The sequence below is a fragment of the Rosa rugosa genome, chromosome 5, assembly GCF_958449725.1.
Source record: "Rosa rugosa chromosome 5, drRosRugo1.1, whole genome shotgun sequence".
NCBI classification, from domain to species: domain Eukaryota; kingdom Viridiplantae; phylum Streptophyta; class Magnoliopsida; order Rosales; family Rosaceae; genus Rosa; species Rosa rugosa.
In genome coordinates, this window is record NC_084824.1 from 40,884,413 (window position 1) to 40,909,725 (window position 25,313).

The 25,313-nt window shown below is 37.7% G+C and overlaps 2 protein-coding genes, 1 long non-coding RNA gene and 1 pseudogene across 3 annotated transcripts; 1 reads left to right on the forward strand and 3 right to left on the reverse strand.

Annotated features, from left to right (window-relative positions):
- Positions 1-1,746: 1,746 nt before the first annotated feature.
- LOC133709554 (uncharacterized) lies at positions 1,747-2,302 on the forward strand. The gene is made up of 3 exons (XR_009846318.1): positions 1,747-1,781; positions 1,886-2,018; positions 2,125-2,302. It is a non-coding gene; the product is annotated as an uncharacterized LOC133709554 (long non-coding RNA).
- Positions 2,303-7,695: 5,393 nt separating this feature from the next.
- Positions 7,696-8,546, reverse strand: LOC133711669 (rust resistance kinase Lr10-like; annotated as a pseudogene).
- Positions 8,547-10,460: 1,914 nt separating this feature from the next.
- Positions 10,461-14,898, reverse strand: LOC133709811 (serine carboxypeptidase-like 18). Its single transcript, XM_062135698.1, has 14 exons — positions 14,641-14,898; positions 14,397-14,542; positions 13,226-13,302; positions 13,012-13,134; positions 12,572-12,674; positions 12,402-12,439; positions 12,117-12,218; positions 11,932-12,018; positions 11,696-11,842; positions 11,542-11,613; positions 11,297-11,415; positions 11,047-11,160; positions 10,882-10,936; positions 10,461-10,790 (listed from the first exon to the last, which is right to left on the reverse strand). Exons 1-14 carry the CDS (start codon positions 14,799-14,801, stop codon positions 10,707-10,709), a joined length of 1,428 nt encoding a protein of 475 aa, XP_061991682.1. The 5' UTR covers positions 14,802-14,898; the 3' UTR covers positions 10,461-10,706.
- Positions 14,899-16,205: 1,307 nt separating this feature from the next.
- Positions 16,206-24,923, reverse strand: LOC133710341 (uncharacterized). The gene is made up of 16 exons (XM_062136386.1): positions 24,693-24,923; positions 24,434-24,607; positions 24,177-24,350; positions 22,888-23,293; positions 22,601-22,719; positions 22,418-22,495; positions 21,644-21,784; positions 21,073-21,117; positions 20,823-20,989; positions 20,477-20,555; positions 20,318-20,403; positions 19,850-19,979; positions 19,023-19,155; positions 18,472-18,638; positions 17,691-17,892; positions 16,206-16,747 (listed from the first exon to the last, which is right to left on the reverse strand). Exons 1-16 carry the CDS (start codon positions 24,810-24,812, stop codon positions 16,542-16,544), a joined length of 2,427 nt encoding a protein of 808 aa, XP_061992370.1. The 5' UTR covers positions 24,813-24,923; the 3' UTR covers positions 16,206-16,541.
- Between the last annotated feature and the right edge of the window lie 390 nt (positions 24,924-25,313).

Here is a 25,313-nt window from a genome sequence, read left to right on the forward strand (position 1 = left end):
GCACCACTTAAATTTCCTCAGCATGTAGTGTTTATATGACGGTTACTTTAAAACTGTGGTGTGAATCTATAGATTTGTAAGTCAAAACATGTTCACTGACATTCCCACCAACATTTCCCTCCATTCTCTCCCCCCAAATCTATTTCCCTCTCACCAGGCAGCATGAGGAGGCAAAATTGAAAATTTTGAAGTGGCATTCAGACGACACTTATATGTAAAACCATTGTCTGATGGCTTGTACATATGCATCGACTAATTTCTTATACATGTGTCCATGCCAAATGAACCCATTTAGACAAAATATACTTAAGAAAAAACGAAAAAAACAAAGCCCTAGAAGAAAGCGGCATGCACTCCACAACTACCCCCGACACTGAGAGACCCTTACAAACGCCTGCCCTTTCTTCGACATACCCCGACCTTTCTCTTCTTCACAAACCCTGACCTCTCTCTCTCCTCGACAAACCCTTTTGTCGATAGACCCCAACCCTATCCCTTCTTCGACAAACCCCAACCAAAGCTGTCTCTTTCTTCAACAAACCTCGACCAAAACCATCTCTGCCTCTAGCGATCTGGGCAGCGATCTGGTTACTCGATCTGGGAAGTAGTGAAGGGGAAGAAAACCTAATGGGTAGCCTCTAGGGTTCTTCAGATCTTTCGCCGAAGGTGGTTATTGCTTTCAGGTGGAGTTGAATCAGAGAAAGAAGACCTCGAATTGCCAGGGTTCGAAATCGGAGTCGGATTAATTAGGGTTAGGGATTTGCGTCGATTTTGGACAGGCTTCAGGATTTTGATTCGAAATTCAGCTATGGGTAACTGGGATTTGAATTTTGTGGTCTCAGTATTGGATTCGAACGTACATTGGAGCTGTGGATTTGAGATTGAAGGCAAAAATGTCAAAATTTGGGCCAAGAAGGTAACTGAGTTGCTACTACTTCAATTAAGAGATCAATAGTGGTTTTGGCTTTACCATCTTCTGCGATTGCGAAATGAGGGCTTGGCTTTGGGGGTTTTGGTCCTGGCGAGGCTCGTCCACCATCTATTTGCAGCAGGCGTGACTATGGGAGGCTGCATTGAACAGACTGAGGATGTTGCTTATAGGATTACTGCTAAGGCCTCGGATGTTGCGCATACTATGTATGCTGTTCTTAATTATGTGAGTTGAGTCTTTCAATTTTCGAATGGCTGGGTGTGTTATTTGTTATGTGGTTTTTTTTTTTTTTTTTTTTTTTTGTGAAAATGACATACTGTTGTACCCAATGCTCTGCAGATATCGGTTATGGTGGTGAAGATAGTGGTCATCAGCCATATTTTATCTGGGATTTCAGCTGTGGTGAGCAAGTTTTGTTCGTGTAAAGTCCCTGGTTATGTGCTTGGTTTAGGGCGTTTGTGATTGTGGTTTGGATTTTGGTTGATTGGTAGATTGTATCTTAATCTCTAATGAGCCAACGACCACAATCTGGTGCTCCTGCTCCCAGAAAGGCATGGTGCACTGCCCTTTGTTAAATGTGAACCTGTAGTTTATACAATATTACTGATTTGCTTTGTTTTGACTCAGAGGAGGTTCATACCAAAAGCTCGCCCAACGGCTGAAGTTAAACCGTATAAACTCCTCACTTTTTGTTCAAACCAATGTACTTTATTATTGATTATCCTTTTCTTTTCTGGTTAATTTGAACATGACTCACTTGTGTTGTTCTTGATGTCTCTATAGTGACCCGGAGGAGGAAGAGCAAGCTAGTCATCCTGAAAAGGAGAGGGAGTTGCTCAGACATTTCCATGTATGTATTACGACACTGATTGATTAGTTTGCATTGATATGATCTCGAGTTTTGATCCCAATATCTGATCGTTTGTATGTTTTGTCTTGCTTTGTGTCTTAAAGGAACAATCTTTGAGGGCAAAGCTGAAAAACGAAAAGAAAGGTAGAGGCTTTTCTCAAGTGGGTTTTTGAGTGGGATGTTGAAGAAGGCTTATACCAGATCCTTCAATTCCTTGCAGAACAGCCTTGGTCTAAAGTGTGTTTTTGATTTTTTTTTATTGTTTGTTTCAATTTTGATGTCATTTCTAAATATAGTGGATGCTGATTATTGGAGTGGATTGGATTGTGTTGTGGTGGTGCAGGAACAAACTGGATGTTAGAGAACTTGCAATTCATTTTGGGGTGTGTTCGAATCATTCCTGTTGTGCAAAAGGTTTATACCTGTAAGTTTTAATTTCCTTTCTGCAATGCAGTTTTCACGTTGACTGAAGTTTTAAATCTTGAGATTGCAATTTGGATTTTCAGTAGCGAGGGGGTTTATTGATTGGCATTGAGTATAGTTTTCCTCTCTTTTGTTACTCACAAAGAAGTAGAATTTGAAATTTTTATGATTTTGTTATGCATCTGATTTTTCTGTTAATATGATCATAATGTTTTAGCTAGTTAGTTGATAAGAGTGACTTGATCTTCTATTTATCTGTTTTCGGATAAGTTATTTAATTATTTCCGTTCTTTTTCTGTTTCTAAGATTTTAGTATGAACAAGGGGAGTAATGAAATCGCTTCTCTATGTATCTGAATTTTCTAGTTTACTGATTATTTATAACCAGGTTCCCTGATACCATATTTAGAGTAAGCATTTCTCTTCGGAAAATGAATTTTAGATTACAAAAACTGTGTTTGCTTTCTAATACGTAGTCATTGATGGTCTTTTCTTTGGTGTAGAATGCTGTGGATATGGCGCTGGCAGATTCGGAGTGTAACAAGCATGAGAATTCCGAATTGAGATTGTCATGTTTCTGTAACAAGGTTGGTTGTCTTGTATCATAATCATTCGTAATGTGAATTCCTTGTTAGCTAGATCATATGGTTCAGTATTATGTTCCGGTTGTGTAGGCTTTAGTCAATGTTGGTGCTGATTTGGCAAAACTAGTTCCTGGCCAAGTGTCCACTGAGATAGATGCACGTCTTGCTTATGACACGCATGGAATTGTAAGGAAGGTACTGGCTTTTCTTTGTAACTCAACTTTTTTCCTTTTTCTTTTCAAAGATGATGCTAAAGCATTGGAATTCTATTAGCTTATAACTGATGTTCAAGAATGATATGTTGGTTGCTAGTCTATTTCAAACTATGAATGCATCCTGATTATACTCATTTGTTCTTTCTTCTTTGTTGCAGTTACTTTCACAAATGACAATTTGAAAAGTTTTGTCATTTTGTTATTGTATTGAGCCTGTCATGGTTGGTGCAGTAGTTCTGCGTTGAACTTTCATATCCCCCATAATATCCGTAGATTCAATAGTTTCTAACTTAGGTGGCTTTGTCATTGCAGAAAACTCTTTTCCTCTGCAACACTTTTTTTTTCTTTGGTCCAACATTTGCATGTTAGATTCAGACTTCTACGCAATGTTTTAAAAAGCGCGCCTTAAGGCTTAGAAAGCGTGAGACACTGTAGAAAATGAGTCTGTTTGCAGGTGAGGCGCAGAGGCGGACAAGGCGCCGATGAAGGCGGAAAAGGCAGCCAAAGCGCGCCTTAAGGCGTCTAAAGCGAATGCCTGGGATTTTTTTTTTCTTTGGATGGTTTCGTGTTTCTTTGTTATGTGCAATTGGAATTAAAATTTGGATTTCGTGTTATAAGCTTCTGTTATTATCTAATTCAAAAGCCTCTGGTATTCAAAAGATATGCAGGATTTTGTGTATTTATGTGTATATGTCACTATGGTTACTGCAATCAACGGCCTTAAATGGGTATCGTACAAAACATGTAAATAGATTTGAGTAGCATCTCACCTACTGTGCCTCTAGCCTCCTAGCTATGCATATACTCTGTTATGGTAACTGTTAATGCTCAAAGTCTGGCGGTAGCCAAACCTTCGTTTAACGCAGGTCCGATGGGCGGACCGCTACTCTGTATACTTGGTGATCTTCGCTGGCTGTCAAATGAGAGACAGGGCGTCAGAGGGAGACCGCGTTGGGCGGTCTTCACTTCTCCGATGCCTAAGTCAGTCCATGAATATAGGCAGCATAACAATAAATGAGTAGTAGAATGCGTAATTAATGAAGAGAGAAGAGAGGACCTATTTATAGGTGAGGAGAGGTCTGATCTTCTCTCTGTTTTCGATGTGGGACTGATGTGCTTCAGTTCTTAGTTTCAGTAGCTTCTGACGCCGTCTTCGAGCAGCGCGTGGCGGCGCGTCGGCTGTGATATGGGGACGACCCTGCGCTCAGGCCGTAGCCCGCCTGGCGGTCTATCCGTAGGACATTACTTTGGTGGGAGTTGATACTTCTGGCGGTATAATGAGCGTAGCTCATTATAGCTAATTATGCTTGCAAATGTACATGTAGGTACAGTAACAAAACATGTAAATAGATAGACGTGTAGGTGCTTGTGTGTATTCTATGATAGAATATCCAAATGGATTTAATGAGGCTTGCAATGTTAAGTCGCTCAGTAGCATCTCTTGTACTTTAACCCTCATCAGAATATTGATCAAATCTTTTCTGTTTTTTAATTAGGCTTATTTGTCCTTACCGTGTAAACAACATGTCGAAGACACCTCTGCTTCCAGTGAAGAAAGAAGTAACAGCTCCCTCATTGAAGTTGAGAATATAATATCTGCATTTAGAAATCTGAAGACTACAGACAAGTAAGTTCAGAATTAGAATCAACTTTTACTTTTACTTATGCTTGTGTTATTTTTTTTGGGAGTGACTTGTTATAATTCCTCTACAGTTTATCAACTGTAGCTGGAGTCCCATTGTTAGTAACTTCAGTGCTATTCTTTTAAACCTTTTATAACATTACATGGTTTAGAAAAATGGAGATTTTGCCACTTGGAAAAGAAGCATTGTTTATGGCAGCTACTATCATATCCGCACAGTCATCTTGTGCTCAAGTCTACATGGTGCTTGGACGAACTTGTGCAGATTTTGGAATGCAAGGAAAGACATGGGCAGATCGTTATACCCATTTTTTACAGAATAGATCCTTCACAAGTACGCCTCCAGAGGGAGAGTTATGCAGCTACATTTGTTCAACTTGAAGAATGTTTCAAGGACAAGGTGCTCAAGTGGAGGGATGCTTTGACAAAAGCATCCAAACTAGCAGGGTTTGATTCATGCAATATCAGGTAACCTTTTAACTTTCTAGCAGTAATGCAAATATCTCAATAATCCGGATTGTCTTCAACTATTAGTTATTTGTTCTTGGTTATTATGCCAGCCTTGAATCGAATTAGTGGAGTTAGTAGTTAAAGATATTGGTTTATATAAGACTAGTTCTATATACATGTTTTTGGGTTACAATACATGTTCAATATATAAGACTAGTTCTATACATAAATATAGCTAATTTATACGTAAGGCTTGCGCCTTACGCCTCAAGGAAAACGCCTTGCTGAGGCTCTCCCGAAAACGCCTCGGCTACGCCTCAGCCTTTTAAAACATTGCTTCTACGTCTACGTACTGTAATTAAGTCTTTTGTCATAGACAAGTGAAATAAGGGCGATTGATAAAAATGATTCTTTACTAGCTTGCTTTTTCTTTTTTAGTATTGGCATTGGTCTGGGTGTTATCTATTGGTTTGCTTTTGTTCTATGTATTGTTGGTCTACAAGATACGAGGATTCCATTCTCACTAGTTCCGCTTTACTTTTGTCAATAAGAATCAGCTTACACGACCAAGTGTATTTTCATGTGCTCTATGGGTGCCACTAAATATAGTGTCTAACAAAGTTTCCTGAAAGAGTTTAGGGTATATATATGCATCCTCATATGCCATCATACGCCTTTGCATTTGTACAATAGAATATTAGACCTTTCTTTATTTACTTGAGTTAATCATGGTTATGAAAGTTACTCTTTTTCCTTATTTTTCTTGTCCTTTGGTTATAAGAAGATATTCTTGCAACTGTGGTACTGAGGTTTGTTATTTAACTCTCTCTGTAACCTTCTGTTGGACTTTACAGCATGGCTCAGTGTATAAGCTTGCGTTTGGACCGAAAGGATTTGTTGCGGTATATATCAGATCCTATTGTTGCAAGGCATATATATTCTTCGAGAAAATGCATTTGGTTAAGAAGAGCAGGTCCTAGTTTTGAAGACAAAAGCTAAGAAGAGCAGGAGATCAGTGAATTAGAACTTGACTTGGATTTTTTTATGTTCTCGTATTTTGTATTATCAGACCCATTTAGATTGATATGGGATTATATCAACTATCTATTATGATTAATTTTCTGTTCTTTTGGTCATTTTTCATTCCAGAATCTAAATCTTGCCATTACAACAACAATATATAGAAAGATATGTCGTATGATGAGGATTATAGGGTGGAATCAAACAAAAATTCTACAATTCACACGACGGTTCTTACTTATATCATTGTTGGATACACACACAGACAACGAGTAAGCAAAAATCATCGTCTCAAATGTCACAATACAACGGTTAGAGTTATATCTGTCGTGTGAAAGCGCGCGCACTGAATTTTTAAGTCATCACACCACATTTTATGCTGGAAGAACTGTCGTGTGTATACAATTTACACAACGTCTTAAAAATAAAAACTGACTTCTGAACAACAAAGAGACAAAGGCTGGAATCCTAAAAACCGTGGTATGAGTAGAAGTCACACCACGCTGGAATCCTAAAAACTGTGGTATGAGTAGAAGTCACACCACGACATATTTCTGTCGACAGCATGTCAGCAGATCTGCCGGTCCATCAGACGATGGAGTCAGCTGCAAACTGTCGACTCAATGATCAGTATACGACGGTTTTCAACCGTCGTCTGACAGCGTTTCATCAAAAGACGCCTCGATAGACCACGGAAATGCAAAACGTGAGACGACAGTTTTAAACCGTCGTGTGAAGCCTTTTGTGTAGTAGTGGCTCCTATTATCAATAATAGAATACACAATTCTCTCGAATCATATTTTCCTACAACATTTATAGGATTTTAGTGTACTCTTAAACGTACATACCCTTGGGCCAACTCCCACTTAGACCGGCTAATGTTGCTGTGGGTTTGAACTTCTATCATAGAATTTAACGACGATAATTCCGATCATAAACTTAGAAAATGTAATGACGAGTTAATCTTCTTGCAGTAATTATTAGATGCGTAGAATTTACATTGTGGCACTTCCTAGAAATTCCAATATTAGTACCAATTAAGAAATGTCATGGAACATATAAAATAGCAGTTTGAATGTTTTACATACCAATGATAACTACTGCTTAGCATAGTTTGAGGAGCCGTACATCAAAAAACATCTGCCTAACTGCCTGTAAGTAACGTACATGACTGAAAGATATGACATTTTGCAAGAGGGAAAGAAATAAAATGAGGAAGGCAGTTACTTCAGCCTACTTCACTAGACGCTAGCTATTTCAATCTCGTATTTCTTCATGATAGGAGTACCACGCAAGAAGCTATATCCAGTTATCGTTTGAGAGGAATTAGTGTCGAACGCACTAGTGCTATATGCTACCATGATAGGAGTGCCCGGCATCAAGTGCTGAAATGGGTTAATTGTGTTAGTGAAAATAAAGTAGCTACAGTTAGTTAGAATGGTTGTTAGCTATTTTCCAGATAAGTGACAAGTGTCGTATTTCTGTACGTTAGATTAGCTATCTCTCTTACTATAAATACCTACACAGCTGTAATAAATTCATTACGTCCAAAAATCAATAACAGAAATCTGTTTGTTCTCTCTACTCTTCATTTTCTTCATGCTTGCTTTCAAATTGAAGGTTTAGGAATTCGAGTGCTCCTTCCAGCATTTTCACCACCACACTCATCAAAGGCCTCAACTCATGCCTATACTGAACACACCATATAGCTACTTTTACCACTCTCTGCTATCTCTTTATCTTTCTCCTCTATGCCACAAACTAGCATTAGCTCTCCCAGTTGTCCGGCTTCAAACTTCTTACATACCCACCTCGGAAACCAGTCTTGACCTCTCCGGAAGATTCAGCTCTAGGTTCCTTCTTCTACCTATGATCTCAAATAATAGCATACCAAAGCTGTACACATCACACTTGTGGGTTATAGGAAACCGCAGCCAAACTTCTGGTGCAGCATAACCAGGAGTTCCCCTCCCCCCTGTCATTGTTATATGAGTGTTGTCTCTGTTGGACAGCTTGGCCAAACCAAAATCAGCTACTTTAGGAAAGAAGTTCACATCCAAAAGAATATTTTCAGGTTTTATATCGTAGTGAACTATCCGCTGCTGGCATTCTTCGTGTAAGTAAGCAATCCCTCTAGCTGTCCCAACTGCAATTTCATGAAGCTTTTCGAATCCTATAATTACTCACAGCAAGTTGACAAGCCCTTCTAGCAGCTAGAGCTTCCACCAATGCCGGAGACAAAACCCTGTTAACTTTGCAGCAACAACCACCCACAATCAACCCATCAGAGTCCCTCACTATCACCCCGATGCCGCCAGAACATGAATGATCTGTAAGAATATTTAGAAACATATATGCAGTTATATATTGCACTCAAGACAAGAACACATGATGTATGTACATATGTAAGAAGACTAACCTGAAAAAGACATGTTTGATCTTCTCCTCTGAACAATCTGATGAAGGCAATCTCTCTAATGGGGCAGAGAACTTGAATGCTTGTATATGATTGTTAGAGCAGAGACCAAGGTCTATAAATAGGCATTGAGGATTAGGTGCCTCCCATAAAGGTTTTCTAATCCTTTTACATTTAGGCCAACCTTATTCTTGTTCCATATGCAATTAGGTATACCTCATTAGCAAAGTAACCTCTTAAATCAGTACTGATAGCAATAGGAAATCCAACATGAATCGATTAACACTAGGAATGTCTATTTGCTTGTTCTGTAAGTATGCAAGTATGCAGCTTAGTTATTGTAATACTTGATGAATATTGATAGTCCACATGAAGTCTTACATGATCTTATCAAAAGCACCATCAATATTAGCTTTCAACCAACTGGAGGAGGAGAGCAAGGTTTAATTACCCTTGGACCCTTGGTTAATAATAGACTTGATAACAGATTTGGAACGTATGGAGCTCTTAATTTTTATCCCAATTCGGGAACGTATCTAGCTCTTAATTTTAGCTAGCTAGATTGTTGATGGTATACCAGTTCACTCAACACCCTTAACAAATACTCTCAAGTGGCTTTCGATGAATTTTAATGGGAGCTCTTGATTTTTCTGAAAATTTCAATGGAGTTTAGAGAAGAGGCAGTGGTGATTGTGTTTGAGATTCCATTTTGAAATTGTGGAAATCGATTTCGTTGATATGGCATGTAATATTCATACTCAAACATAAACCCAGGTCCTCTTACTTAAGAGTGCACAGAGGCGATAGAAGCAATACATGAGATTTTGGGTCTGGTGTTTAGGAAAAGAAGAATAGATGGAAGAAAACAAGAAAGAAGAACGAAAGCGAGGAAGAGCAGTACAGAGAGAAGAAACAAGTTTAGCTAAAGACTAAATAAAACTTAAAAATATGAGAAAAAAATCATGTGAGTTTTCTTGCATGGCGGTGCGGCTGACCAATCAGTGCCCAGCAGGGGGGTATTTTAAGTATTACAGTTCTAAAAAGCAGGGATAGTTTCGAAATAAGGAGAAAATTTTCTGGTGTTTGATTGGTCATACACTCATACGTACGACGTGTCTGGTACGTCTGACGTAGGTAAGAATTTTTCTGTTGCATGCCGTTGGATCTCATTATAGCCACGTGGCATTACCTCCTTCAAAGCTTAGGTAGCTTAGGTTATTTTGAATAAAATGGAAAATGAGTTGATGGTCATTTAACTTGAAAAGACTCTGGAAATAGTTGCAGCTGCAACAACAAATCAATAACAGTAATGCACAAAAAAGTGTCTTGGACTATATGCAGTACAGAATCTAATAATATCAGTGACTGATGTACTGAGAGATGAGCAGGTTTGGCAGCTTAAATTCTTAAGCTTGTTCCTGTTTTATATGCATTGTTTGAGTGGTTAATGCCCACCATCATTAGATTACTTAATCTAAGATCTAGCTAAGTGGGTTCGATAGGAAGGAATAGTTAAACTAGAGCAAGTCCTAAAGACTATTTGTTATTGATTAGTGCATAAAAATCACAACTTGTGTCTCAATTTTCTTTAGGAATTATAATTTCTGGAAAATTGGAATAATAATCACCTGTAACTGCTGATAATTGGAAACTCCTTGTTTTTCCTCTGTGAAGAGACATTCCATTCCCCATGAGACCCTCCAAAGGCACAAAGAAAGAGGCATTGGTATAATTGTACCCAATACTATGTGTTTGTGACAATTCTTTTTTCTTTTTTTTTTTGTCAAACTGTTTGTGACAATTCTGTATAGTTTGATTCTTTAATCTTCCATCAATTGAAAGCAGATAGATCTTTGTCAAAACCATTTAAACAAGACCATTTTTTTCACCAAAATTGTTGGCCATTTCATTAGCTAAGATCCAACTGAGGTATCATGGCATAACCACTCAGAATATACATTTTACGTATTTTTCGAATGTATATCAGTCCCAGATCAACTGTGAGATTTGGTTTCAATGCATCACAATTTCTAATAGTGATTTGTTTACTGCACCAAAATATGTCCTCTATTGAGGTCCAAATTATGCAATTTCACAGTTCCCCTATAATAATATGGTACTTATTACTGTTAAAGAAGAGTACAATAAGATTTATCCTTCAAGCTGCAAAAATGGATCAGAGGGGGTAATAAGCGAGCCACCGATCAATCATCGCATAACATTCCTTAGCTTTGTACTCTGGAGCCACATGACCCGCACCCTGCATGAAGCGCACACATAAATTTACAACTTCCATATAATTTACTTTCTTTCCATAACTACAGGGAAAATAACTAAGGGGTAGTTCTTGCCTTTACAGTTGCATATTGCAGATTGTAGTCAACGTTTGAGAACTTTTCTGAGTATCTGCATGAGGAAAGTGCAGTAAATTAGTCACAGAATTTTTGTAACAAAATTCTGGAATATAAAGAACACACAAAAGCAATAAAATGTTGAGAGATTTTGCTTGAACTTACCCAGCAACTTGACCATCTACATACCACGGCCGCCAAATCTCACTATTTGTCAAATTTAGATCACGGATCCACTCCTGGGTGCCGATGTGTGGAACAGACATGTCATGGTCACCACTGTAATGAAAGTTTTATAGGCATTGTTTTAGAAGTCTCTTAATAGTTATTCCAGGAAATATAAAACTGAATGTCAGAAAGAAATTTATAGCGGGAGTGCGGGACAATTGTGGTTTGCATCTACAAGATATGTCACCTGTATATAAGAGCTCGAAGGTTTGTGTTGCTGAGATTCTTATGATACTCAACGCTACTTGTGACGGTCTTTGTGTAAGCCATGCTCATATTACACCTCTTCCAGACACCAATGGAGTTCTGTTCAGAATCAAGACATTAATCAGTTGCTGAGAAATTGCTAGGTACTTACTGGTCATACATTATTCAACTGGCATCTTATAACTTTCCTTTCAGGTAATAATTAGAAGTTTGCATACTAAATACCTCGCTGACATTAAGAGCTTTGCGGACACTGTGCTCATTAGCCCACACACCCAAGATCAAGTAGTTGTAGTACTGTTAAAGGAGGAAGTAGAGAAGTTAGACTCATTAACTCACCAATACATATCTCTCATAAGAAATGTACTCGAGTAGTTACCCGGCACCACAATGCAGGAGTAGATTCTGTTAGAAAATTCTCAGGTAGTTCTCGGATTGATCTTCTTCCTTCTTCTTCTCTGTTGTTTGGTAAGGCCACTTGACAATTGGGTTCCAAGACATGCATAACATTAATTTGAAGAAGCAGCTGAAATGTCAAATGATTTTCTTAGTTTCTATAGACCATAGTAATGGCACAAAGGCATCTAACTAAAGATCAGCGTTTGCCTCTCTGACCTGATCAATAGTTGCAAGATCTATCACACATGCTGTGTTGTTATCGTCTACATTAACGTAATCACCGCCGCAGCTTTCTTTGGTAGCCTGAAAGACCACAGATGCATCAAATTTAAGATTAATTTAGTTTAAACTAACTTTCCAAACAAAAAAAATCTGAAGAAAAAAATTTCAAAAGTGAATACCTCATAAAGTTCATCTGATATGAGTGTCAACCTGTGTGCAAATGGGTTCACTGAGTTGACATCAATGAAGTCATCAGTCTTCGGGTTTCCAAGGATATAACCCTATAACATTACAAAGCTCAATATCATTATGCCTGTTATTTTTTCAGAGTTATTAAACAAGAGTTGATTTACAAATACTTTTTCCTACTTAAAGCAACCAATTTGCATGTATAAAATGCATCAAAGTTTTGGAAATGAAAGCAAAATGAAAACATCCGAGTTCTGGAGAAAAGAATTATGTACCCGAAGGTTTAGATAGGGCTCCACTCCAGCATTGTTACCTGCAGCAAAATTTTATTGGAAAACTTGTAAGAAAAAAAAAAACTAAAATACATAATGGACATATTAAATTTACTTTCCATGAAAAGTAAAAAAAACACAGACCTCCAAAGGTCATCAAGTATGTAACTTACCATCAAAAAGTTTTTGTACTATTATAGGAAGAGGAATTCCTGAATAAGAATCGCCACCAATGTAGAGTATATTGTTCAAATATTGAGGATGAGCCAACAGCCACTGCATAGCAATTTAGGAAATAAATAAGCCTTAACAATACAGCAGTCCATATGAAACATACATAAAACATTTATGGTTTTGCATTCTTTGTGTTCACTCCTTAGTAAGGTGATGGCTTTTGACATAATTGACATCTTGGTAATTTGTATGAACACTTGTCATTCCAAACAGAAAATGCATGAAAAAAGAGGTTTATGGATTAAAATGCAGAAAATCATGACTACATTTGTATTGATAACATTGTTTTGGGTACGAAGATTTCATAATTTATTCATCATTGTCAAAGTTTAGGGGCTTTGGTTCTGTTAGAATTTTTCTCTAGACATTCAGCATATACCTTCCTCAGAAACTCAACGCTCTGGTCCACGGCACCTTCGTCATCTATATAGTATCCTTCTTGGGTTGTAGAGTAAGAGAATCCGGTGCCAACAGGTGAATCTACATATATTATGTTGATGCCCTGCAAACGTCAATGCTAAGCTTGAGTTAGATAAACATGGCTAGAAAAGGAGTAGTATTGAAGCAAGCATATGAACTGTCAAACTGTGCACCTGTGTCCATGCATATGGGTTGACATGAAGTGAGGGTAAACTTCCATTGTAATCTACATATGTGAAAGATAGTGGACCTGCAAAAATGTAAAAAGAGAATCAATGTTGTAAGTTCTTAAACATATTGTTGAGAATATATACATCTCATATGGGAAAAATGGGACCTTGCCTATAAGTTTATAAGGGTTTGGGCCACTCCATCCATTGCCAATTGGTTTTGGATGTGAACCTCAGATTACTTTATCACATATATCATTCCTGCTTGTCTCCATCATTGTCACTAGGAGCCTGAATGGACTAGACTTAATTAAGACACAAAGAATGTCAATGAATAAGCCCCAAGTCCTTGAATAGTATTCTAGTTGTTGGCTTTTCATTTGGGGTTTTTCCTTGGACAGTTCAAACCCATTTCTGTATCAACCCAAGCACAAATACACTGTATTCAGTCATGATTTGACGCGATGACGACTGGGATTAAGTTAGATTGGGAATTTGGGAGTGCAGAGACAAATGGTCCTTGCACAACTGAGAATGACAACTAATCTATGCAAAAACGGTGGTGATGCAGCACTCCTATTAAGTACTAATGACAAATGACAAGATTAAAATTGGTTATACTCATTGTCTTGGTTCAGTTTCACTCATTGTCAGACATGAATAGATTCAACTATAAGCATCTGTATAGAAAATGCTTAATAGATAGTTAGCTTAGGACCTACAACATTTGACTCGGGTGTTTTCGCCAACACCCTGTCTGCACTCCACTGAACCAACAATCTAAGCTCCACTATTTCTAGTCTTTGTTTTTGTAGGTGAAACTTTCTTTTCTCTGTTTTGTAGGCATTTTACTAGTGATGGAGCAACTAATATTAACAGAAAGAATCTGTCTTGATGAAACTAGTTTGTTTCATGAATCATGATATGAGAGTGACATTTGTCATGAAATTATTGTGAAACACATTACACGCTAAGCTAGTATGTAGTGAACTATAATGTATGATGGTAACACTTGCACTTCTCTATTTGCTTTTTATGTTTTCTTGTATCTTATTATTAGTTCATTTCTCAAACTTAACCTCACCATATCTTGACTTTCCATGACTAGTAATTGGTATTTGAACTAGTATGTATTGAAATAGCTAGACTAAACGATTGTATAAAAGTTTCATACCACTTTCATAAAAGAAGGCAGAGAGAACAGAGCAGCCAGGGCCTCCAGTGAACCAAAGCATAAGAGGGTCTTCGGAAGGGCTTCTCGTCGACTCAACAAAATAGTAGAACAATTGGGAGGAGTTTGAGTCACCCACACCCACATACCTACAAAACCCAATTACTCAGTACTGCTTCTACAACCTCCAGTTGAAGAGTTTATCAAGGAAAAAAAAACTCAAATGCAGCAGCTAATATAAACTTACCCAGTTTCAAGTGTGAATGGCAGGTCCCCTTCAAAACCAGGTAAACTAGTGACTATGGTTTGGGAGGTAGCAATCCCACAGAAACTTGACAAAAGAACTACATGCAAACACAATAACGGACCAATATACTTCTTAAGACATTGAAGGTTTTCTGGTGCCATTGTTGGTGGCTCTTCTGCAAAAATGCAGCAGAAGACTAGAAGTTGATGAAAGGAAGAGCAACAGGATCGGTGTAGTCTCTTGAAATGTGCTACATTAGAAGTGGTGCAAAATATAAGGGACAAGTTAGTGTGTAGTTCGCTGCCGAGTCCAACTGGTATAAGAAAGTTAGTTATGCAACCGTAAATTATACTCGGTAATGAAACTTCGTTACAACCTTACAAGCACGTGTGCAATGTGGCATCATTTTTTAACTGAAAAACTCCATGACTTCATACGAATGGCAAAAATGGTAGCTAAAGAACATTAGCTGGAGGAGTTTTCATTCCAAACTAGACGCCTGTTAGTTTTATATTGAAATCAACACGACAGTCCCATCTTCGATGCATTTCCCAGGGCCAGACCCCCAATCTTCACATTTAAGAGGGGAAAAATAAATGAGAAAAAAAAAAAAAAAAAAAAACGGTGGTGGCCTGGTGGGTGTAGCATTTTTGGATTGTGTGTTTCGGATAGGATTTTTTTTTTTTTTTTTCATGAATATATTCAAACGATCGGATTGGATCAATATCAGTGTTACAAACAGCAGAGCTTATGCATTTTTTTTTAATGCAACAAAGAAAACAAAAACTACAGAACAAACTCACGAACACAACGCCCTCTCAGCTGATCCAAATGGAACTTTTGGGACACAGAAAAATAGAGAGAATTAAACTAGATAGAAAAATTATTATGAGTTTGACCCAAGAAGTTAAAAGAAGCCGAGCTTATGCATTTGAAGTTTGAAGCTTAACTGTTTTATTATAGCCAAACTGAAAAAATTCGCTAGCAAATATTACCCTAAAACCCGTGCACATTTTATTCCAAGCAACTAAAAGTAAAAATTTTGCCTAAAATTGCTCGTGGTACAAATAAAAATTGAGACTAATTTGTTCATGCTTAGACGCATTGTTAAAGGTTTCCTCAATATCATATAATTGATGGATCAATTTCAACATGTGAGTTGCACCCACCAGAGTTTTGATAGGTTCATAACTAAAAAAATAAGCAGCACGTGAATCAATCAGACGGGATCCAACCTTTTCTTTCCTTTAATGGATGCGCAATAGTGCACACTGAAAAGGTAGCTGCTACTAAACTTTCAACAACTAGAATTGTAAGGATAAACTCCCACTGGGTTTACGGCTCTAGGCTACAGCGCCTGTTGTTGGTACAAAATCTGGAATTGAGCCATCAAGGTTCCAAGCAGTTCGTTCATCAACTGGAATGGTCCCAACTCCCAAATAAAACAGTTTCTATCACACTCCCTAGCACCTCTATTTCAACTCCCTCGGGTATAACTTGACAACTCCAATTGGCCTAAAACATCTATATTGACTCCCACATAGCAGGGCATAGAGTTCAAAGTATTGTTAAATCATTCTCAGCTTAGATTAGAACTCAACACAAACTGATCAAAATTACAAGATTTTCTTTCGGATATAAAATTACAAAACTTTGCAGGAACTACCCCCTCCGACGGGAGTAGGAGGTATATTCCTTCTTCTCATGATCTTGTACTTGGTCAACAAGGGCCTCAAAACTCAAGACCATAATCCTCACCAAGACTACTAAATCTGTCGTCATTTATATAATAACAACCAGTTTTGCCTTCTGCCCCAGAGATAAATATTAACCAGACAACAAATCTTCTGATACTCACCTGAAGTTGAGATTGGCAGTACAGTAGAGGGCAATGAATCAAGTTATTCTACTGTGGTAGTCCTCCTTTCTAGCAGCGATTCCATAAACTCTAAACACAATTTAGGTAGGGGTAGAAGATTATGTGATGACCCACTAAAAATGGTCTCCCAAGGCCTTTGTGATGGAGCATATGGGGCTAACAAGGTCTGGTCTCTCTTCGTCTCAAATTGCGGTAGCTCCCCATAGATAGATGCATATCCATATTGCGCTGTTAAAAAATAATCATACACAATGTCAGTACAAGTTATGAAAATGAGGTTCCCAGATGCAAAAGGAATATTGGTTATAACCCCATCAGGCTGATTTTATTTTCTCACCAACTCAAATGACATTAACTATTTTAATCGTTTGATATTTCTACTGGAAATTCATGGATGCAGTTTATTTGACTAAGATAGACCAGTAAAAAAGTTTTACCTTCCAACAAAAAATAAAATTTTTCCTTGTGTACACGTAACTGATGTAAATATGTATGCCTTATCAAACTAGATGGATTATCATCTGATGCAAGTGCAGAGATACTGTAGTAAGAGGAGCAAAAGTAATCACAAAAGAAGTTGGGGTAATTCAAAATTACCATATTATCTGGTTATTAAACCCATTTATATTAAGGATACGTTTGATAAATCAAATGTTTTTACAAAGAGACTTCTCTTCATAAGAGTACGATATGCAGATCAAGAGTTACTGATGTAAATAAGTCTTAAAGACAAACTATATATTTCATTCAAAGCTTGCAAGTTTCAACCCATTCTGCCTGAAGAGTTTGTTTCATTACAAGACTCATACAATTTAGACCCAGGTAGAACATTTCATGTGCGACTGGAATGGCTCTTAGGCCTAGAGTAAGTCAACAGTCATTCTTAAATAAGTGATCCTCATTCTAGGGTACATGTCTATAATAATGCATCATGGTAAAGATCTGGTGCTAGTTTAGTATAGTTCACTCAAAGCAACTCCAATAACTGTATTAGAGGCAATGTCTCCAATAACTTTATTAGAGGCAATGCATTCCAATAACCGTATAAGAATGTACTCTTATACAAGTCCGCGTAACTCATCATTACCACTATATACCAAGCAAAAAAAGAATTAAGTTTTTAAACTGTCAGCAAATGAAATGAAGCAACAAATTCCATAAAGCAACCCACCTGTTTCGTCAACGGCAACACGATCCTTCCCCCTGGTCATACTAAGTTCACGTGCATCATTGTCATATGGATTAAAGAGGATGTACTCATGATCGGCATTTATATAGGCAAGCAAAGCTTGTGGTGATTTTCCATCCGCTATACTTTGTTGTTGAAAGGAAGGTGAGTTCCCTTTAAGGAAAGCAAGTCCCCCTCCCTTGGCCTGCAACACAAGCATAAGGATTAACACACTTCATTCTTCTAAGGAATGAAAATAACATCACTTAGAACAGAGCACAGCATCAGGAACTCACACATAACATGTATACACATCTATATTAAAACACCAAAAGTTATGAATAAATGAATCAAAAACAAAATCTTCCTTGAGTTGAACTTTTCAAAGGACATAGATTACCAGAAAGCAAAAGTCCAGACACAAGTAAATGCAAGCAGACCATGAAAGCAGTACGCTAGTAAATCCTAAAGTTCCCTGTTTTCATAACTATTTAGTTGGTATTCATGGAGGTATACATCTCAAAACGCATCTTCAACATATCCATATCAACCCTCAGATGTTTTAGACAGTGCTGTGCCCATGACATAATGGGGTTCATATCTTTGTGGACAGAAAAAATAATAATCAAGTCAATGTTTCATGGAGGTTAAAGATGAAATAACACTGCATAATCATTAGTTCATTACTATACTATGCCAAATGGATTCCAAGACAAAAACAAATATGAGGTAGCATATATCAAAAATGCTCCCAAAAGGAGAAAGGATTTCAAGTATATTATACCTTCCTTACGGACCACATTGCCAATGGAACAGGATCTGTTGCATTGAATAATAAGATTACCCCATCTTTTCCTTGAAAAATTGGTTCATTAGAGCCCATAAAAGTAGATGATTTTGGCAAAAGGGCAAGAACTGCAAATGATGATGAATCTTTCGCACACGTAACATCTGCAGGATATATAAATAACAGAACATCAATTGCAATGTTGGACACTAGTTTCATCACTATCCCAATTAGTAAAAGGACCATTCCACTTGACATAGATTATATATGAGGTAGATTGTTGCCTAAGATGCTCTAAGCTCTCATGAGTTCAGATAACAGTCAAGCTAGTTTAAAACATTATTGGTTCTTACTGATTGGGTTTCATATCCGTTAGGATACATTATACTGAATTTTACACCAGTATCAAGATAGAAACCTAACTCAAGTCACTTTTATTATATCAAAAACAATAGTGATCAGGTGAGGAGGAAAAGAAGAATAAATATACACAACAATGAGAGAAGTACTTTGCAACGCTTAGGAGTTATAAAGAAAGATATTCAAACCTTCTATGTCAAGCTTGTATGACCAAGACTCAGACAGCTTTGACATGCTCCACACAGATAACTGTGGTTTTGAACCCCGGGAGATAGACAAAAGATAGTCCGAATTCCCAGCAAAGGAGAGGGTCACAATTGGCTGAAAGAGAAAACAAAATGCATATCTATACATGTGAGAGGAAGCAATGCAGAATCTGTAGTAAAATGAATTTTATCAGCTGAACTCAATAGTTTAGACTACTGTCAATATAAGATATGCAGTGAGATAAATACAAATAAATAAATAAAAAGAGCCATATTCTAAAGATCTCCCCATTTCAGGCGTTTAAAAATGTTTAAGACCCCTTAATAAAAAAAATAAATAAATAAATAAAATTTAAGACAGCCATCCTCAATAATGGAGTGGCAAGGAGGTCTGAAGTTCTTAGACAAATTTTCATTATAAGAATGCAGTGCCACGTGTCCTAATCATACAGGTTCAATCAGTGAGGTTGATTAGAAAGCATAGCTGGTTAATTATTATAGTATAAGACCTGCTTAATATTTTCTCTCTTAAGCTTGAGTTGTAATTTTCTTGATTCTCTTTGTAACTAAGACAGGAGATTGGGCCCATTCATGGCTTCCTCTCTGTGATTCTTGTATTACAACTTTGCTCAATATCAATAGATATTGAAGGTTTGTTATGAAGCAATTCAAATGGTCTTGGTAGAAGCCAACCCAAATGAAAAGATTAGAAGCTAGACAACAGGCCACATATCCCTAGTTTGTTTTTGAAACAGTGTTTATTTCTGAAGACAGATTAAAGTAAAGACAAGTAGAATCTGACAACTCACCATCTGCATCTCTCCAAGCACAGCCACAAGCATGTTGTTCACAGGGTCCCATAGTGTGATTACAGTTTCAGCTGCAACAGCCAGAACAGAACCATCGGCAGAAAATGCAGCAGCTGTCATTGGCTTTTTCCTGCAAGGTACATCATAATCCCTAAGAGAGAAATCTCGTAACAGTTCCTATGTCTTATGCAAATACCAAGAACCAAGAGTTCTAACACTGAGTTAACGATTTATGAAGATGAAGATGAACTGTGTTTGTCATTTTCTTCTTCCAGAGAATTTATTGTATTTTGTTTTGCCTTTCTTGGTTTTCCATTTATAAAATCCATACATAAGGTATCAAATTGATCATGCAGTTCAGAATATAAAACTTTATCACCAAGTTATTGTCACATATTCAACTCCCAGAAAGGAGAACAGGGTGAAGGCCCTTGCAAGAAAGTTATCTTCCAAGGTAGAAGAACATACTTGTATGAACCTACAGCATGGCACATCCACCCAGAATGCTGTAGTGTATCTTGTTTCTGCTGAATCTCGTCACTGCAAACCCAAATCTGAAGCATTGAAATAAAATTGTAAATATAATAGGAAACAGATTACCAAATGTGCTAATGATCTCAAAATTACCTTGAAATCCCCACCATATGATGAACTGACAACCATTTGACGGGTAGGATGAAAAGCAAGAGCAGAAACTCCAGCATCCCTACAAATGACCAAAAAGAGAAAACATTAATCATCATCTGATGCATACTCCACAAAACGTAGAGTACAACCTAATTATTACATTTATTCAGCTTTAAAACTTTGAAACATGTAAAAGATTGTGAAAATCACAAAAGAGAAGACTTTTGCCCAGGTTAACAAGTCCAGCAGCGATAAACAGTGTCTCACTAGAAGGATCTCAATGAGTAATTGCATAGAAAAGAAAGTACACAGTCCAATTTTCTTAGTAGATAGGTCAAGGTCGAACCTGTGAGGTTCATACACAATGGTGGACAAGTTGAAATTTTTGTTCTGCGAATCTGATGCCCAGAACTTAAGACACACAAGACCACCTATTCCATCCTCAGGCAAATTAACTTCCACCGTGCTCATCATAGAGCCATCTCCAGACAGAGACACCAAAGTCACTATTACCTGCAGCCACGATATTCCAAATATGGTAAGATGGTAAGGTATGTGAACTAATGAGATAGTATCAAGTAAAATGAGCAGCTTACAGAGACTTCATCGCCTGGTTGATGGTTTCTCTCACAGACTTGAACCTGCCAAACATACAATCCAGAAGAATTTAACTAGCATGTCATCAAAATAGAGCAGATGCTCTCAGGCCAAAGACATCTATCTCTATCTATATACTATTTATATACATTTTATGTTAATGTATACTGTTGGAAAAGGGATGGTTCAATTACATGATAAATCCAATTCTTAGACCCCTAGGCCCAGAACTAATAGAACCAGAGCAATACCAATTTTTTAAATTTACAGGATTGAAGAACAGTACAAAAGAACCAAAAGTAGCGGTGAACACTATTTTGATTGGAAAATTGCTCATGAAGGGAGTTTGGTTTGTAAAAAAAAGGGATGCTAATTTCAATCCCCAAAACTATCAAAAGGACACGATTCAATTATGCACAAATCAGGCAGAAATGTATTTATCATCAATGAATTGATGTCACAATGTGGGAAATTGCCTTAGAAGGAGACATAAGAGAACAAAATGCAATAAAAAGATCTTTGTACCATTTAATCCATGGGAAACATCAAGTACCAATAAAACATCTTTACCTCAGAAATTTCACGGTCATCAAACAAGCTGTAAAACTGGATGCGATAGTTCTCTGTACGCAAGGCAACTAACCCAGCAGTGTCATCGAAGGAAAACTTGCTGCATATGGCTTCATATACGTCCGGAGAAGAAAAAGGGAGCTGAAAAAGAACAACAAAGTACTTTAAAGCTGTCATACTATTTTATCGTCAGATAAAGCTGCTAAAAGTACTTCCGAGGAATGGAACCACAAATACAGCAGCTAGCCTGCTAAACTATAAAGAAGGTAGCTTAAGTACCAGTCTACCATATGTCATATATGGCAAATTAACATTCAACCTGGACGTAGGGCTAAGGTTCATCTCAGGCCTCAAGGCAAGACGACTCAGGAATGCCTTCGGACAATAGTTTGTAAAAATTTCATCGTATTAATCCCCACCAACTTCTAATGCCAAGTTAATGATATGTTTTTTCATGCTTATGCATTTTAAGTGTCAAGTCCATGCCTATTATAGCAGATTCTAAAGGCTCTGAAAAATTAATAAGCAATCAGATTTTTATTGCACTTGCCTCACAACAAAGGAAAAAATCCCTCTTGTTGCATTTGCAAGTTTTTGATATTATTAGCAACATCTATATTCAACTTATCTAGTTATCTGTAGTCCTGTCCTAAATTCTAATGGTGTACACTGTCACCAATTACTACTACCTAATATATAGTGAGTCAATAGCACACTATTATAGTCATTGAAACAAAAGTGTGGAGCACATCAGAATTTACAATATAAACAGACCTTGATCCCTGAAATAGACTTTGTGATTTCCATTGAGGGCATTTTTAGCAAGTGAATTTGATTATCTGCACAAGATAGCTGAAAACCTTATATCAGTCAAACAGTAGAATTGATCACTTTCTTATGGATGGAGATTGTGTATGCTAAAATACTCCATCAGAGTATCTTGAAAGGCATACTTACAGCAGAAAGTGAAGGATCTAGAGAATCAGTTAAATATAGAAGTGGAGATCCAATTCTTGGTAAAAATTTCTTTTTCCCTGTGTCTAGCTGCCAGTCCACGAGAACTCCTTCCTTTCCACCTGAATACCAACATTGTGTCATTGAATGGTTACATGGATGTTGTAAGAAAATTGACAAAGTCGAAAAAAATATTATTAAAAAAAAAAAAAAGAAGGAAGAGGATGGAAAAGAAAAGAGCAAGGCTTTCCAGGCCCATTTTCACCTGACAGCACTCAAAATCCACACACCTGAATATAAATACGCTCCATCAGAAGAAAAACGCAGGAGATTAATTCCCGTAGGATGCCAATGCCAAGTGGTGCAAGAGTCAGCATCATCATCTCCCCTGATCCCAGGTCTTCCTTCCTCATCATTCATTGATCCCTGATTTACTAGTTTGTCACCATCCGAAAATTTACGGTTACCAAACCCTCTCCAGATTAGAATTCTCCCAGATGTATCACCTGCAGCAACTAGCCTCTTTGTTGGATGAAATGCCAGAAGTGTAAAATTTCTTGTATGTTGTAGCGTAATCTTGGCCACTGGGAGTTTAGAATCTTTAGCAGGGGCTCTCCAGATATGAAGCTTCCGCTTGTTCCGGATGCCAAAGAATTTTCCTGAGGGACTGATAGATATAACTTCTGGTTTTCTAGTCTGTCAAATTAAGCAACCCTTTGTCATACATCTTAAATGACAATAGGAGCGGAAGAAAATTGGAATGACATAACACATTATTATGTCCTGTGATCACTCCCTATAGACCAGAATTATATTCAGACGAGATTATTTTTAATTTAATTTTTTTATCAAACAATCAATAACTGGAACTTCATTTCTCCAGAAATCCGTTTCGAGCCATTTGAAACTAGTTAAAGTAAAATACTCCTAGATAACAAGTTCCAGATGCTACGAACAGAGTCAGGTGTCAATTCTCTTTAATCTTTTAAAATGCACAAAAATAATATAATATCAAAGAGTAACCGAGAAAGAGAGAGAAACACAAACATGAATGAAAATACGTAGATGAAAGGCGTAACAAAATGCCCGAAGAAAAAAGTTTAACAGATTTTAAAAGCATTTTCTTGAGCTACAGAAGTTTCATTATACTTTTAAGACATACATCTAATAATGCCCTGCTTAGTCACAAGTTCATGCTACAAGGCTTGGTCATAGATGCACATATTAGCATCAATGTCATGGACTTCAAATGTTTTACCATTCAAGTTTGATCATGATAATAATATCAATATCTCATAGCCCGGAGATACATCCCCAAACAGATACAATCAAGAAACTCACACATTCTCTTGTACCAAAATGCCACGGAAACACAGTCATCAACCGAGACAAAAAGCGTGAAAACATAAAAATTATATTACTTTATGCAATGACTAATAACAAATGATTTGTTTTTAGTCCGCTTCATACATTCATTTCCTTCCTATCACATTAAACCCTCATCAATCCCACATATATGCAATAACAACAAAGCCAATAACTTCAAAAGCACATAAATTTCAGTACACAATCACCCCACCTCTGCGAGAATAACACCAGCCAATCGAGACTCAGTCAAATTACACTTGCGAATCTGCCCACGCAAAGCCTTGGGTGCATTGTCTTGGGTGGTGTTTTCAACAGACAAATAAGCAAAAGCATCGGCCGGCATCACCTTCGAATCCGTTTGGCCCAACAACAATGCCGGAATAACCTGAAGAAAAAAAAAAAAACCAAAATCAAATCAAATTTGTAAACTTCACCAAACATAAAACCAAGAGTGACAGAAGCTATTACCATGGAGTAAATTGGCATCTTGATATCAATGGTCTTCATCAACTCGGCGGCGGCAAAGTCCCAATACCTAACGGTGCCGTCAAGCGAGGCCGTCCAGCAGAAGCTGAGGGCTTTGTTACCGGGAACCACTATGACGGCGGTGACCAACGCCGTGTGGCCCTCCAACGACAGTATCTAATTGACAAAAATAGACATCAATTTCAGGGGGTGCGTGAGTGTAAATTGAGGAAGGAGGGGAGGGGTAGAAGTGGAAACCTACCTGTAAGCCGGTGGAGGTGCTGAAGGCGGAGACGACGTTGCCGGTGCAGACGAGGAGGCGCTTGGCGTCGTTGGAGAAGGCCGGTGGGGCTGTGACGTAGCTCTTGCCGCCCCCAATCATCTTCGGCGGTGGAGTTTGGGAGTCGCCGCAGCAGGTTTGGGGTTTATGGGGTTTAAGGGGTTGTGGTGGCTACTCTCAACTTTTGGTGTTTTCTTTTTTCACTGAAAGCGGAAGCCCTTGCCTTAGGTTCTTTGGGCCCAACGACTAAAACGACGCAGTTTATGTTTTATTTTTTTTTATTTTTCTTTTGGTATTTTTGTGCTGCTATAATAATTAAAGAGACCGGGGTCTTTTCCTGGTCATACGAGAGAAGCATATTGGAAGGTTGAAAATCTATAAGTGGCCGAAGAAATGGTATGTGAATTTTTGACTGAATGTACGAAATCAATGTCTCCTGTGCGTTTAGAAGGAGGAGTACTCCTTGCTCTTCAACAATGGTTTTCGGTTTATGTTGCGATACATTGTTGTTCGTAAGTTAAGTCATGTATGCGATACATTGCTGAACCCTAGTAAGAGCTCATCATTGTGGAGGGAGCTGATACACCATCGAGCTCATCAAGT

Coding starts and splice junctions, on each gene's coding strand:
- LOC133709811 (XM_062135698.1), bottom strand. CDS start 14,801: ATGGCACCAGAAAACCTTCAATGTCTTAAGAAGTATATTGGTCCGTTA. Junction 13,135..13,225: donor ACCCATATGCATGGACACAG/GTGCACAGTTTG, acceptor TGACGTTTGCAG/GGCATCAACATAATATATGT. Junction 11,614..11,695: donor CTCCTGCATTGTGGTGCCGG/GTAACTACTCGA, acceptor CTCCTTTAACAG/TACTACAACTACTTGATCTT.
- LOC133710341 (XM_062136386.1), bottom strand. CDS start 24,812: ATGATTGGGGGCGGCAAGAGCTACGTCACAGCCCCACCGGCCTTCTCC. Junction 21,785..22,417: donor AGTCTATTTCAGGGATCAAG/GTCTGTTTATAT, acceptor GTTCTTTTTCAG/CTCCCTTTTTCTTCTCCGGA. Junction 18,639..19,022: donor ATACAAGCTTGACATAGAAG/GTTTGAATATCT, acceptor TATATCCTGCAG/ATGTTACGTGTGCGAAAGAT.